Source organism: Ips typographus, linkage group LG6 (assembly GCF_016097725.1).
Source record: "Ips typographus isolate SLU linkage group LG6, UJ_Ityp_2.0, whole genome shotgun sequence".
Lineage (NCBI taxonomy): Eukaryota > Metazoa > Arthropoda > Insecta > Coleoptera > Curculionidae > Ips > Ips typographus.
The window spans coordinates 1,137,699-1,152,338 of record NC_138427.1 but is presented as its reverse complement, the minus strand read 5'-3'; the positions used below and the strand labels follow the sequence as shown (position 1 = coordinate 1,152,338).

The window sequence follows — 14,640 nt, the reverse complement described above, 5'->3', positions numbered from 1 at the left end:
TATTAGTAGGTGTTTACAAAGAAAGGAATTTTTCCAAGTCATACTGTCGCCACAAATTCTCACCTTTTTGACCCCAAGCAAAAATGATTTATTGCCTGGAGCTGCAGGAAAAAAATTAATATTATTTTATTGCATCCGGCGACATGTTTTTGAAATTCCACCTTTTGACCTGTCGCATTCCTGCTCACAGAATGATGTAAATTTCGTAGTATAAATATTCACACCATTTTGGCAAACAGTCAGTCAGAAACGGGCAGTCAAAACTGAAACGTCGTCAAGTCGAAGACAAGTGTGAAAAGTCGGTTAAAGTCAAAGAAAAGACCTAATGGGGTCAAGTTCTAGTCACGTTCAGTAGTGCAAAATAAGTTCTACCAAAATTCTTCAGTGTGCAAGATCTGTGAAACTAAGGTGTTTGGTTAACCCTTCAAAATTCTCGTAAAGAAACCACGTAGCCGCTTGACCTAAAGCCTGTCACTTCAACTCAACTCAAAATGTCCAGAAGGTACGTTTAAGCCAGAATTGCTAACTAGACCTAAGTCTTTGGTACCGAACCGTACCTAGCTGAGTAATGTACTTGGAATCTGAATAAATGTTTGACCCAAGATTGGTGGTTGTGTCATTTAGGGTATAGCGCTTGCCCCTCGAACCCCAAACATAAGCTTGTAAGACCCAAAATTGGAAGAAGGCATTTTTGGGCCATTACATTTGGTGTCAGGTGTGGGGTTGTTAAAACTATCCTAGAGGAAACAAAGGGTAGAAGGGGCAAGTTATACTTGGATTAAAAAGGAAAAAAAAAAAATTCAAAAGCTATCCCTAAACATGGAGAGAAGAGGTAGAGGAGCAGAACAACACGCCAACCGAGATGACCAGCAGCCGACTAACCCCGTGGTTAATAATGGAGCAGTTATGTGCTTAGATATAGTACCAACATACGACGGACAAGGCTCAATTGGAGACTTTATGTCAATTATTGAAGAAACAGCGATTTTAGCTAATTGGAGTGACCGACAGAAAACTTGCATTGTCAGGCTAAAGTTACGTGGTAAAGCCAAACAATTTATTGATTCGGAACCAGAACTGCAAACTACCGCAGATTGGGCTAAGCTTAAGCAGGAATTACGAACGCAGTTCAGCCGCCCTTGTGTAAAAGGATCCGCCATTAAAAACTTCATTGAGTGCCGCCAACGCATAGGAGAAACCTGTCGTCAATATCTCACCCGTCTGAAGCTGCTTGCTAATAAAACCCTGGAGTTGACTGGAGATGCTACGGATGACGCCGCTGACCGACGCAAATTGGAAAAGGACATCTCCACACAATTTGTATTGGGCTTAGTGCATCCCTTAAAACAACGGGTACTTAGTAAAAACCCAAGCAACTTGACAGCAGCGTTAGAGTGTGCCGAGCAAGAGGAAAGTATAGAGAACCTAATTCATTCATCCACCAGCCGAGAGTGTCGAGCCGTTAAATTGAACCAACAAAACGTACAGCCTAGAAAGTATTATTGTAATATTTGCAAGAAGCCAGGACACACGGACAACTACTGCCGAAATGCAAATTCCCGAAATCTCCGTCAGGTTCGAACGAGAAATAACTTATGCTTTAAGTGTAACAAACCAGGGCACTACCAACGAGACTGTCCTGATACTAGACGAGCAACTCAAGTTTACAATAACCAAAATAGAAATACTTCTGTAAGGGCCAGAAATACAACCACTAGCAATCAGCAACAACGAACCTGCTTTAGATGTAACCAACCAGGACATTTTGCCAGGGAATGCACCGCCGAAATTGGGTCTTTAAATTTAAACTCCGACGCAGCCGCTTCCCAGCCCCGAAGCCCGGCTGCCATGGAGGCAACGTGGGAATAAGTGAAAGTGTTAGTGTAGGGATAAACATTTGCGAATGGAAGAGAATCTCCGGGCCCTGCAATGTTGCTAAGGTAACAATAGCTGAAAAGTTATATTGGGCACTGATAGATTCTGGAGCTGTTTTATCCCTAGTTAAACCCTCAGTTGCTCAGGGGTTTATACCGTTACAAAATAGTGAAATTAACTTAGTGGATATTCAGGGAAATAGTATTCCCATTTTAGGAAGCACGTATTTGCGTGTAGGCATAGGGCCAAGAAGAATTGTGGAACATGAGTTCAAAGTACTTGAAACTGAGAGTTTTCAAACAGATTTAATATTGGGTCTCGATTTTTTGCATAAACATGGTGCAACTATTGATTGGGGAAGAGGAGAAATGGTACTCCTAGGAGAAAAACTACCTCTATATGAAGAGAATTTGGGGAGTTTATATGGGACTTTAAATGGACCACAAGTACAGAATCAGACGCATTCACACACTGCTATCTCCAACGATCATTCATCGTTGCTACCAACAACGAGGGATGTGGGCCTTCAAACGATTGGTAGTCGTTTGGAAGCAATGGAAAAATCAAACTCAGAAAAACATGGATGTTCTGAGGGCAAACTTGTATGTTTCGGTGATTTTAAAATGGATTCACGAGCTGCCAAAAAGGAAGGCTCCGAAGTCCGGGGAGAATTTTTTTGATGAGACTCATTATGTGGAAAATGAGGGAAAATCGTGGAAAATTTTATTAGAGGAAGATTTAATTATACCCCCAAGGAGTGAGGTGATTTGTTTAGCTAGTATAGCTGATTCTTCAAGAGTTACGACTCAGCATGTTGTCATAGAGCCATGTGAAGATTCTCAGCAGGGATTACTAGTTGCGAGAAGTCTCTGTAAAAAAGGGGACAAGGTGCCTGTGAGGCTCATGAATGTATCAGATAAAGATATGCTGGTACAGCGAAGACAAAGGATAGCAGACGCCTTTGAAGTGGATATTGAGAATAAGCCTGATGTACAAGAGCAAGCTATTAGAAAAGTAAATTTAGAAAGTACCCAAGTAATATTAAAGCAATTAAACCTGGAAGACGTCAAAAGTGACACACCGTATCATCACTGAAAACGTACCATCGATAATAAAGAGGCCATACCGAGTACCGTATCATCGACAACCAATATTGAGAAAGGAAATTCAAAAATTATTGGATGACGGAATTATTGTAGAAAGTCAGTCTCCGTGGAGTTTCCCTGCCATATTGATTGAAAAGCGAAGACATCCAGGTGAAGAGGTGCAATATAGGCTTTGTATAGACTATCGTGAACTCAATGCAATAACAAAAACAGATTTCTTTCCCCTGCCTAACATTCAAGAAACTATTGACAAATTGGCTAATGCGGAATTGTTTAGTACCATGGATTTAGCATCTGGATATTTTCAAGTACCCTTACACCCTGAAGATAGAGAAAAAAGTGCATTTTCGACTCCAGAGAATCACTATGAGTTTACTAGAATGGCCATGGGATTGAAGAACGCACCTGCTACGTGGAGTCGCTTGATGAACCATATATTTGCGAATCTTACTTACAACGAGTGCCTCGTATATTTGGATGACATCATTGTATTTAGTCCAGCCAATATTGACGTACATTTAGAGCGCCTACGTCATATATTCGAAAAAATGCGGGAGAGCAATTTAAAATTTAAACCAACTAAATGTAAATTTTTACAACGGGAAGCCGAATACTTGGGACACATTATAAAAGCCGGAGGGTACACTACTCAGCCTGAGAAAACTCGAATTATTGAAAACTATCCTGTGCCAAGGACAGTTAAAGAGGTACGTGCTTTTCTTGGACTTTGTGGATTTTATCGCAAGTTTGTTCCAAATTTTGCCAAGGTTAGTCACCCACTGACTCAGTTGACCAAAAAAAATGAAAAATGGCTTTGGACACAGAACCACCAAATCGCATTTGATACCCTGAAACAAGCTTTGATTAAGCCGCCTATTCTAAAGTACCCAGATATGAATCGTGAATTTATTTTGAACACAGACGCAAGTGCAACTGCAGTCGCCGCCATTTTGACGCAAAAATATGATGGAATCGAACATCCTATATGTTACGCGAGCCGTACGCTAAATACTGCTGAACAGCGGTATTCGACCATTGAAAAAGAATGCCTGGCTATAGTGTACGCTGTTAAGAAATACCGAATCTACTTAACAGGAACTCATTTTACCATTATGACGGACCATCGGCCACTGAAATATTTATTAAATATTAAGGATCCAAGTTCCAGACTGGCCAAATGGAGTATGTTCCTAATGGAATACAGTTTTACCGTTCAATATAGACCAGGAAAAATGAATGCAAATGTAGATAGCCTTACAAGACTAAGAACAGATGATCCGACGCAGATTTCAGCGGTATTACATGAAAATGAACTCACACCGATTTATGATGTACATTGGAATAAAGAGGATCTTATTCGCTTGCAGATCGAGGATCATGAACTCAACTGCTTAATAAATAATAGTACGTTGGACGAGGATACAGACTATATAATAATAGATGGACTTCTGCGAAAACGACGTAATTCAAACCAACGGAAGGATCCAATCGTTGCGCCAAAATGCATAATCAACGATTTATTGAAAATATACCATATGTCGCTGTATGCAGCTCACCCAGGACAAAAGAAGACGAAGGAAATATTAGAACGGGATTTTTACTGGAAAAACATGCGAAAAGATATTCAAAGATTTGTCGAATCCTGTCCGTCCTGTCAAATTCATAAAACCAACCCTCAAGGACCTCCTGAACTCCAAAAAACACCCATTCCAACGCACGTTTGGGGAAGAATATCTTTGGACCTAGTGGGACCTCTAAATCGAACACGCCAAGGAAATAGATACATTCTCACTTGCGTTGACTTTTTGACTAGATACCCAGAGTGCGTACCACTACCTGATATAAAAGCTGAAACTGTCGCGAGAGCCTTTGTTGAAAATATCATAACTAGACATGGAGCTCCCAGGGAACTATTGACGGACTGTGGAAAGCAATTTATAGGCCACCTCTTTACTAACATTTGCAAAGAACTTGGAATTCACAAACTACGCACAACCCCTTATCATCCAGCAACCAATGGAATCTTGGAACGATTTCATAGAACGTTGAAGACTACTATCAGTCATTTCGTTAGTAATTTCATGGAAAGCTGGGATGAGATTCTGCCTTATGCGTTGATGGCTTATAGGAATCAACCTCATGAAGCTACCAAAGAAAGTCCATACTTTCTTATGTTTGGACGAGATATGGAACTACCAATTCATTTAACGATTAATGACCACGTACTACGATACGACTTGGACGAAAATTATGCCAGTGAAATGTTAAAGAAAATGCAAATTTCCCATGAACTTGCAAAAGAAAACTTAGCAAAAAGCATTGAAAGCAGATATGCTAAGCATAACGCCAGGAAACTAAAGCGAGAGTTTCAATTAGGCGATTTAGTGTTCATGAAAATTGTAGTTCCGCCTAAAGGGAACTTAGCTGCTAAATTTCAACCAAAATGGAAAGGGCCTTTCCGCATAATAGAAAAGAAGGGTCCTGTTACATTTAAAATAAAAGAACTTTCTGGACGAACTGAGCACATGATACATGCAGAACGCCTAAAGCCCTATAAGAATACATGGGATTGTGAAGAAGAGAACAAAAATGAACCAGACTCAACCAAGGATCCAATTGTAGACAACGAGAAGGTCCAGGATGAAGTGGATGAGTTTTTACTATATGGAGATGAAAGAAGATCCAGAAGGGTGCAACAAGATGAAAGTGATACTGATGAGGACACTGATAGTGATACCATTATTGAAATAAGTGACGATGGAAGTGACGTTTCCACGTATGAAACCGGCTTAGATACTAGTCAGGAAGATTGGGAAGCCACCCCAGTCAATGTAGGCCGAACAAGAACTAGAGACATACAGCCACCTTCGCGGCTGAGATATGATCACTAATATAAAAAATTCTATGAACAGGTTCCAGTTGCCCGAACAAGGCGAGCGCGAGTTCTTAGGCCAATCGCTAGCCGACCCTATCCAATTTTTTGTAGGCAGACCTTTTGCCTAGAAGCCAAACGGGGGTACGCATACGACGGGCCCCTGATCCAAACCAGCCAGGAACTTCCCGAGAGTGACCGGTTGGTAATTAAAGTCGGTACGTTAGTTTATTCTTAATTTTTTTTTTATTTTATTTTTTTTTTGTTTGTTATTTCTTTATTTTTTATTTTTCGTTTTGAGTGCCGCATATTTATTTACCTTTTCAATTGTTTATGAGAGTAATCATGGAACATTATTTTATTGTTACTAGATTTTATTGAATAATCGTAGGATAGGATTTATACGTGTATAGTAGACTTAAAAATATTTTATTGGGACTGGCACGCGTAAGCGATTGTTGTTAGACCTTCTGGACAGATTTGCTTATTCGACAAGGTTTTCATACATTGCCTTAGGTCAAGTGCGATGTGAATGACTCGGATTTACGCTGAACATATGATTCAGAGTAGTACAGCGTTGCACTGATACAAAGCAAATATATTTTATATTTGCATTGTCCTACAGGGATGGGTGGGATGTGATGCCCCGGGAAAATAATAGCAATTTTTTTTTTTTGTTTATTTTTCAAAGTCAAAATTGTAATCAAAATTAAATTAAAACTTACGGAATTAGTTTGAGGCACATCTGAACACTACTAGACACAACACTTAAATGAAAGACTAGTTTGAAAGAAAAATCTGACTTCAAATCCTAAGCCAAACCTCTAAGAGATTTAATTGGCCAGCGTCGTTAATCCAGAAGCGGGGATATATTTCTATTAGTAGGTGTTTACAAAGAAAGGAATTTTTCCAAGTCATACTGTCGCCACAAATTCTCACCTTTTTGACCCCAAGCAAAAATGATTTATTGCCTGGAGCTGCAGGAAAAAAATTAATATTATTTTATTGCATCCGGCGACATGTTTTTGAAATTCCACCTTTTGACCTGTCGCATTCCTGCTCACAGAATGATGTAAATTTCGTAGTATAAATATTCACACCATTTTGGCAAACAGTCAGTCAGAAACGGGCAGTCAAAACTGAAACGTCGTCAAGTCGAAGACAAGTGTGAAAAGTCGGTTAAAGTCAAAGAAAAGACCTAATGGGGTCAAGTTCTAGTCACGTTCAGTAGTGCAAAATAAGTTCTACCAAAATTCTTCAGTGTGCAAGATCTGTGAAACTAAGGTGTTTGGTTAACCCTTCAAAATTCTCGTAAAGAAACCACGTAGCCGCTTGACCTAAAGCCTGTCACTTCAACTCAACTCAAAATGTCCAGAAGGTACGTTTAAGCCAGAATTGCTAACTAGACCTAAGTCTTTGGTACCGAACCGTACCTAGCTGAGTAATGTACTTGGAATCTGAATAAATGTTTGACCCAAGATTGGTGGTTGTGTCATTTAGGGTATAGCGCTTGCCCCTCGAACCCCAAACATAAGCTTGTAAGACCCAAAATTGGAAGAAGGCATTTTTGGGCCATTACACTAAGGTTAAATTAAATATGGTAAACTTCACTTTTTTGCACTCATTTTATTTTTCAAAAGAGTTGTTCTTTGAGTATAATTTTACAGATATTATGAATAATTAAATTTTTAATTTGTTTTGCTATCAATCCTGTAAACTGTAACTCCTGTTTTAACCAACCCTGTATTTTTACGGTTTTCAAGATTCTTGTACATACCCTTGATTTTGTAGTACCCTTTATAGTACATTATTGAATAGGACAAATTATCATTGCTTGGTTTCCACAAGATGTCTCTACGTACTCTGGCCATTGAATTTCGATCTAATTTTAGCTAGACGCATTCGTCGACGTCGCGACGCTTCCAAACAGTGTTGCCGTATCTACTCCACCCTACATCCACTGCAGTTTGACGTCTCTGCAATCGCGAAATATTGTTGCTTTTTTGGGACGCTCGTCTCGTATTAATCGTGTATTAACTAAGAACAATTTCATAATTTTGAGATCCTAAAAATAGTACAATTTCCAAATGTTGTGCCAATAGTCGCGTCAAAAGTGGGACAATCGGACACTGCTTCGGGACTTTTGGCAGCCGTTTCTCGTCTGTTATTGAAAAAAGTGTTGTAATTTTGCCTTAGAACTGGATTCGTACGGTTTTCGACGTATCGAGGATTACCTCGAGATGCCTGTGAGAAAACAAGGTAAATTTTAAGAAAAAAACCCAAAATTATACTTGAAAGATCCATGCAGAAACCCAATTTATCGACCTTATACGAGACTGGGCTTCAAGCTTCAATAATCGGAAATCGGATTGGCATCGTGGTCTTTTATCCGTCAATATAACATGTTATAGAGCACGTGGTTGTGCGTGCGATATAGGGGCAAATTAGGGTGCATATTCATGCAGCTGAATCAAACTATTTTAAGTTATGTAGGGTTCATATTTAAAAACAGAAGTTCTTGAAATGCCGGACAACTTTTAGTAATTAAGGTCATAAATTTATAAGTCATCACCAATTCCAAACTGGCACTACAAAAAAACAAATTGACAATAATTAACATCATAATTGCACTAATGAGAAGCAAATATAAACAAAACCAGATTGTCATATTGCAGTTTTAAGCGGAAATTAAAAAATACACATAATTATCATTAATAATAAATAAAAAATTAAAATAAGGTGGATTGCACCATATTAGTCACTTAGTACGGGCAGTACCAAGTTTACCTTAATTATGTCTCTATAATGCCGACGTAGATTTCTCAAAATGCATCGAATTGCAAAATCGTTTATTAACTAAAGAATACTAGATGATGAAGCAAAAATACATCTCTATGACAAAAAACTTACTACGAAAGGAAGGAAATGACAAACAGTCTTCTCCACAATACTGTATGTATGTAATATTGTGGAGAAGACTGTTTGTCATTTCCTTCCTTTCGTACTCTTGCGACTCCACTGAAAGAATATGGACTACTACTTCTTTCCAAAAAACTTACTGTACAGATCCAGAGAATATTAATAATCTATTAATTATACCTCCTAGTGAACGTATCAGTTATTGTAGCGTTCAGTATGTTTAGACATTTTTAAAAATATTTTATACATAATACTTTACCATAGGTATATTGACTAAGAACATTTTGGAAGCAGTTTAGTAAACAATTTTAGAATACTTTTCCTATTGCTCCGTAAAACGTTTCTTACATTATTTGTTATGTAATACACAGGGTGTCAAAGTTAAAAAAATAATATCAATTGTTGTAAATATCTCCGAAACCTTTTGTCACATTGACAGCAGTTTTTAATATGAGAAAACGTTTTTAAAGCACACATTTTATGATAAAAAAAAACATTGTCAACCCAAAATCTTCGCCACTGCTCTAGACAAAATCAATCGATTTACACTAAAAAAACTGCCTCTTTTAGGACACTATTCCTACAACGTTTGTTTCCGGAGATATTTACTAAAAACTATAATATTTTTTCGACAATTTATCGCAAAGAAGAGTTTCGTAAGAAGCTATGTTTATGGAAACTTTTTCTCATATTTTTGGATGTACTATTTCTTCAAAAGAAGAAAGTTTATTTGGGACACCATCAGTTCCTGGACATCCAATATACTATTACAAGGTAAAGTAACCATTATAAATCAAAATTAAGATAAAACTGCGTTACAATTTATATTTCCGTTAAACGAATAAACATAAAGATTTCTTGTAAGTAAGCAATCTTGTGCAGTGGTCAAGTAGCAAAGTAATGTACTAAATGTAGTCCTAATTATGACTATATTGTAGACTTTTGGTTAAATATACGAATACAAAATTAGAAAAATAGGAAACAAAAATGTATTTTTTTTTCAGTTTTGACTTTCTCTCTCTCCAATGGCGCTACAGCCCAAATTGAGCCTTCGCCTCCTTTATCTTCCGCCTCCAACACTGTCGATCCAACGTCGCTCTCCTCCAGGTTCTGACACCTTTCAAGTTTTGCGCGTCTTCTGTCACTCCATCTTCCCATTTTTTCCGTCTTATCATCAAAATCCTCTTAATGATGGTCACAGTGGGTCTCTTCTGCTCTGCATCCTTCTATTGAGAGCTCTTTTTGGTAGTCTGTTCTCCGGCATTCTTACTACGTTGCCTGCACATGACCCATGTCTCGCATCCATAGCATAGTATCGGCCTGATGATGGTTTTGTATATCCTGATTTTTGATTTTCTGTGTATGATTTTGGAGCGGAATATATGGGACAGAGCGAAGTCGGCTTCGTTTGCCGATATTATTCGATGTTGTATCTCCGATTCCTCTGATCCTCTCGTGTTGAGTTCAACACCTAGATATGTAAAGCTCTGGACAGCATTCACGTTATCCTCTACTTTGAGGTAGTTTTCGTTTCCTCTTGTTCTTGCCTGGGTTAGCGTTTTTGTCTTTTGTGTATTTATTTCGAGTCCGATGTTTCTGGCCTCTCTCTTCAGTTGTGTGTATATTTCTGCCGCCTCTTCCGCTCTGCGGGACATAAAATTGATATCATCTGAGTAGGCAGCCAGTTGTACCGATTTGTTGGTTAATAAGTTTTGACTTTAATGTAGCAAAATATGTACAAAATATATATATTTTTGAAGAAACAAGGAGAGTTTAAAATTTAAAACTATTAAAAAAAAATATTGAAAAATATAAGAAATAAGAAAATACTTTAAAAAATTTGTATTTTTTTTCGATCGAACAACCATTATGTGAACAACTTGTGGAAGAACATGGATTCAAAATTCATAGAGGCTTTCACCAAGCTATTACCGATGAAACTTAATTAAAATAGCATTGATTCAGCTTTAGGTTTATCATTATCGAGGTAATTCTCCTGTAGGACTTTCTATTTACATAAAACGTATACCAAGGTCATAAGAAATTACAAAGTTATCATCCATATCTCGGAAACCAATGACGATAGATTTTTTATAATTACGTCATTGTGTTCTACGTAGAAAGATGCCCTCATAACGTCTTATTTTCAAAACTTACTTTGGCTTTGTTAAGGAGCTCTCACGTTTTCCCAATTTTCCGGAAAATGGTGAAAGATAATTCAATTTAGAAACCGAGAATAAGTTTCACATAAACTATCCCTATTTAATTGACTCTGTAGCTCTAACAGTTAACGACATCTCAATACATGAGGAACCAATTTGGGACACACCGTTATACAAGGAGCAAAATGCCAAAATTATATGAATAGGGTAGATCCAAAAAGATCGACTTTATTAGTTTTAAAACAGTTAAATACCTCTTTAAAAGTTGCTTTAGATTGTAATAGTTATTTACCTAACAAGTGCGAAAAGTGGTACTTTCCCGCACGAGACTTTTGACACAAGGCGAGCTATTTTACTTTACAACTTTTTTATACGCCGTTTGCGTATAGAATTTTGAGCTGTAACAAAATTCTGGAACGATACACTTTTGTCGAACTATCATCAAAGAAACCTTAATTATCCAAGAAAAACCTAGATGGAATTAAAACGATCATTAATTTATTATTATACGCCACTAAACTGTTTACTACTCTACTTGGTTTTGTTGGTAAAATATTAAAATTGAACGTTTACATTCAAATCGGTCCCTTTATTATGGGAAGGAATAGCTGAACAAAGAAAACTTTTCTTTATTGTGTGTATATTGTTGCAGGCATTGCTGAAATAATTTTGAGACAAAATTGCACAGCGACCAGCAACTGAATAGACAAAAGATAAACCGAAAAGCGTCCCAGTTCACTAACTCCTAACTAGAGCAGAGATAAAACGAAACAAACACTGTTTTGTATACTACAATAATAACAGTGTTTGGTAAAGTTTTGTCAGAAGTGTGTTATTGGTATGAAGTAGTTACTTATCTACGGCTAACAAAATAAAGTTTTTATTTTTGAAAATTGTGCGGTCCGCATTCCCTTTAGTTTTAACTCGTCAGTCCTGTCTTCCCGAGAAATTCAAGAATCATCCTGATGAACATTTCTGCTATATCTTTTTGTTCCACTATATGTATCCCAAAGGCGTGATATCTTTGTTTCATCATCTCTACCGCACAGATTGCATTCAGGATTTGGTTTACTTCTCACTTGATGCAGGTGTCATCTTGCTTCCTTAATAAGTTCATTATTTTTCGTTTGGCCGTCTGCTGTGACAGACAATACTTGGGTTCTGACCCTATAAGTTTATCTGTTGCTCTCTTCTTAGCTAGAAGGTCTGCAATTACATTTCCATCCTTGTTTTAGTGTCCTATTGTTAAACGAAGGTATACTTTTTTGTGTTCATCAAGGCAATGCCTAGATGTCCACACATTTTTTAACCGTTTTGGATCGTATTTCAACGGATTCCAGTGAATTTAGTGCAGCCTGACTGTGTGTGATGATTTGGACCCTCTTATTGAGATAAGACCTAATAATCATTTCTTGCGTGCAGGCAGTTATTGCTCTTATTTCTGCCTGGAATAGAGTCGCCATGCTACTTATAGGTTTATAACAATATTATTATCTTCTCCTTTTGCATGACATCTCGCATCTGTGCTTTTGATGGTTTTGGACCCATCTGTATACCAAATAGTTCCTTTCTCACCATGTATTCTACATTCCCTTAGATCAGGATAAGGTTTATTTAATATAAGTGTTTTCTTTATTCTGTCATACGGCATCATAAAGATATGATGAAGATATGATTGTCAAGTTTTATAAATATCTCGCTATGTTGTTCCACTTGCACTTGTGGTGTCCCATAGTCGTTTTCCTGCGATGCTTTCGCAATTGTGTTTTCCACATGAGTTTTGTAGGTATGTTTGGTATCTAATGTTACTCCCAAATATTTCATCTCATCACCGGGTGGTATATTTTTCCCTGATAGTTTCTTGTTCTGCATTTGCAGCTCTTTTCGTCTTGTGAAGGTAAGGTCTGTGGTTTTGGCAGAGTTTCCATTTAGTCCCTCGGTTGTACACCAACGTTGTACGATCTGAAGTGCGTGCTGAATGATGTTATGGAGCACACTCGCAAATTTTCCTCTTACGAGCAAGGTTATATCGTTTGCATACCCTTGAATATGTACTCCACTCTAGGGCCAGCTCTGTGAGAAGTCCATCTACAACCAGAATCCACAGCAGAAGCAAAATTATGCCTCACTGCGGACATCCTCTGACTGTTTCAACCTTCCTGCACACTGTCTCTAGAGTGGCTGTTACTTTCCTGTTTCTGATCGCGGCATTTAACCACTCTGATATTTAGGAGCTGCCTTCCCTACCTTCAACACCTTTTTTGTGTGGTCAAACGCTCCCTCAATGACAAGAAAGATTGCTAAAGCAATTTCTTTATTGGGAACTGTGTTTTCAATTTTCAATGCGATGTCATTTATGCTCATCTCACACGATTTTCCCGCCTGATAGGTATACCGGATTCAGTGGGTTTCCCACCGGTAGATCGTCTCTTATGTGTCTGTCAATCAGCTTTTCCCTAGTCTTGAGTAATAGAGTTACTAATGAGCGATTACATTACCTGTGTGATATTGCAGTTATTTACATTACTCTAGCACGGTTAGTTTTACACGCGGGTTAAAATAAGAAAAATATTTGGTACAGACCTACCCCAAAAAATTCTTTTTAAAGGAGGTAAAACTTTTTAGTTGAAAGAAGAGAATGATACAACTACAAATAAACGAAAGTATAAAGAAGTACGCAATTTGTCGAAAAGAAACAAGAAAACTAATAAGAGCGAAGAAAAGAAGTTATGAACGACAGAAGTATGAAGCAATGGAAATAGATCGCCCCAAACCGGGCTCCAGAGAATTTTACAGAGCAATCTCTTGGGAGAAGAGGCGATTTAAGCCCAGATCCATAACAACACTGAAGAACAACCAAGGGCACATGATACTCAATGACGAAGAACTAATTGAGGAATGGAAACGATATTTTAAAAACCTTCTAAACGTGAAACAAGAAGAACAGCACAAAGAAGATACATACAGCACAGTGGACCTACCAGTTAATGAACCCTCCTACGAGGAAACCCAAAAGGCACTAAATAAACTAAAGAATTCCAAGGCACCTGGCTCGGACGAGATACCGGCAGAACTTTTAAAATATGGGGGAGATGCACTACATCGCCAAATCCACCGAATAATAACTCTTATATGGCGAGAAGAAAAAATACCAATAAGATGGAAAGAAAGCATCATCATAGAAGGGGACAAATCAAAATGCTCCAACTATAGAGGAATCTCACTTATAAACACTGCATATAAAATTCTAGTTCTACGTAGACTTACCCCCATATGCATAAAACTTCGTGGGAGAGTACCAAGCCGGATTTAGGACAAACAGATCAACAATAGACCAACTCTTTACACTAAGGCAGCTCCTAGAAAAAAGATGGGAATATAATAGAACAGTACATAACCTCTTCATAGACTTCCGACAGGTATACGATAGCATAGAGAGAAGCCAAATCTGGAACGCGATGGCAGAATTCTCCGTACCAAAGAAGCTCATTCAGATTACTAAAGTTTGTATGGAGGGCGGAGTATCTAAGGTACGAGTAAATAACAGTCTACCCAGCAGTTTCGAAATACACAGTGGGCTTAAACAAGGTGACGCCCTATCACCGCAACTTTTCAACATCGTCTTAGAGAAAGCCGTGAGATCAGCGGAAATAAAAACCGAAATGCTAACAGCTAAAGGCCCCAATCTACTACTAGCATACGCAGA

At 38.0% G+C, this 14,640-nt stretch overlaps 2 protein-coding genes and 1 long non-coding RNA gene across 3 annotated transcripts in view; 1 reads left to right on the top strand and 2 right to left on the bottom strand.

Annotated features, from left to right (window-relative positions):
- The window catches only part of LOC145730334 (uncharacterized), a 318,043-nt gene that overhangs the window by 19,176 nt on the left and 284,227 nt on the right, over nt 1–14,640 (bottom strand). The gene's annotated exons all lie outside the window — the stretch shown is intronic.
- The window catches only part of RpL21 (ribosomal protein L21), a 139,015-nt gene that overhangs the window by 7,334 nt on the left and 117,041 nt on the right, over nt 1–14,640 (bottom strand). The gene's annotated exons all lie outside the window — the stretch shown is intronic.
- Nucleotides 7,903–14,640, top strand: part of dlg1 (MAGUK family member discs large 1) — a 269,680-nt gene continuing 262,942 nt past the window's right edge. Inside the window, exon 1 of the mRNA XM_081981489.1 lies at nt 7,903–8,112. Within this exon, the coding sequence (XP_081837615.1) occupies nt 8,094–8,112 (19 nt within the window). The 5' untranslated portion in view covers nt 7,903–8,093. The remainder of the gene's footprint in view (nt 8,113–14,640) is intronic.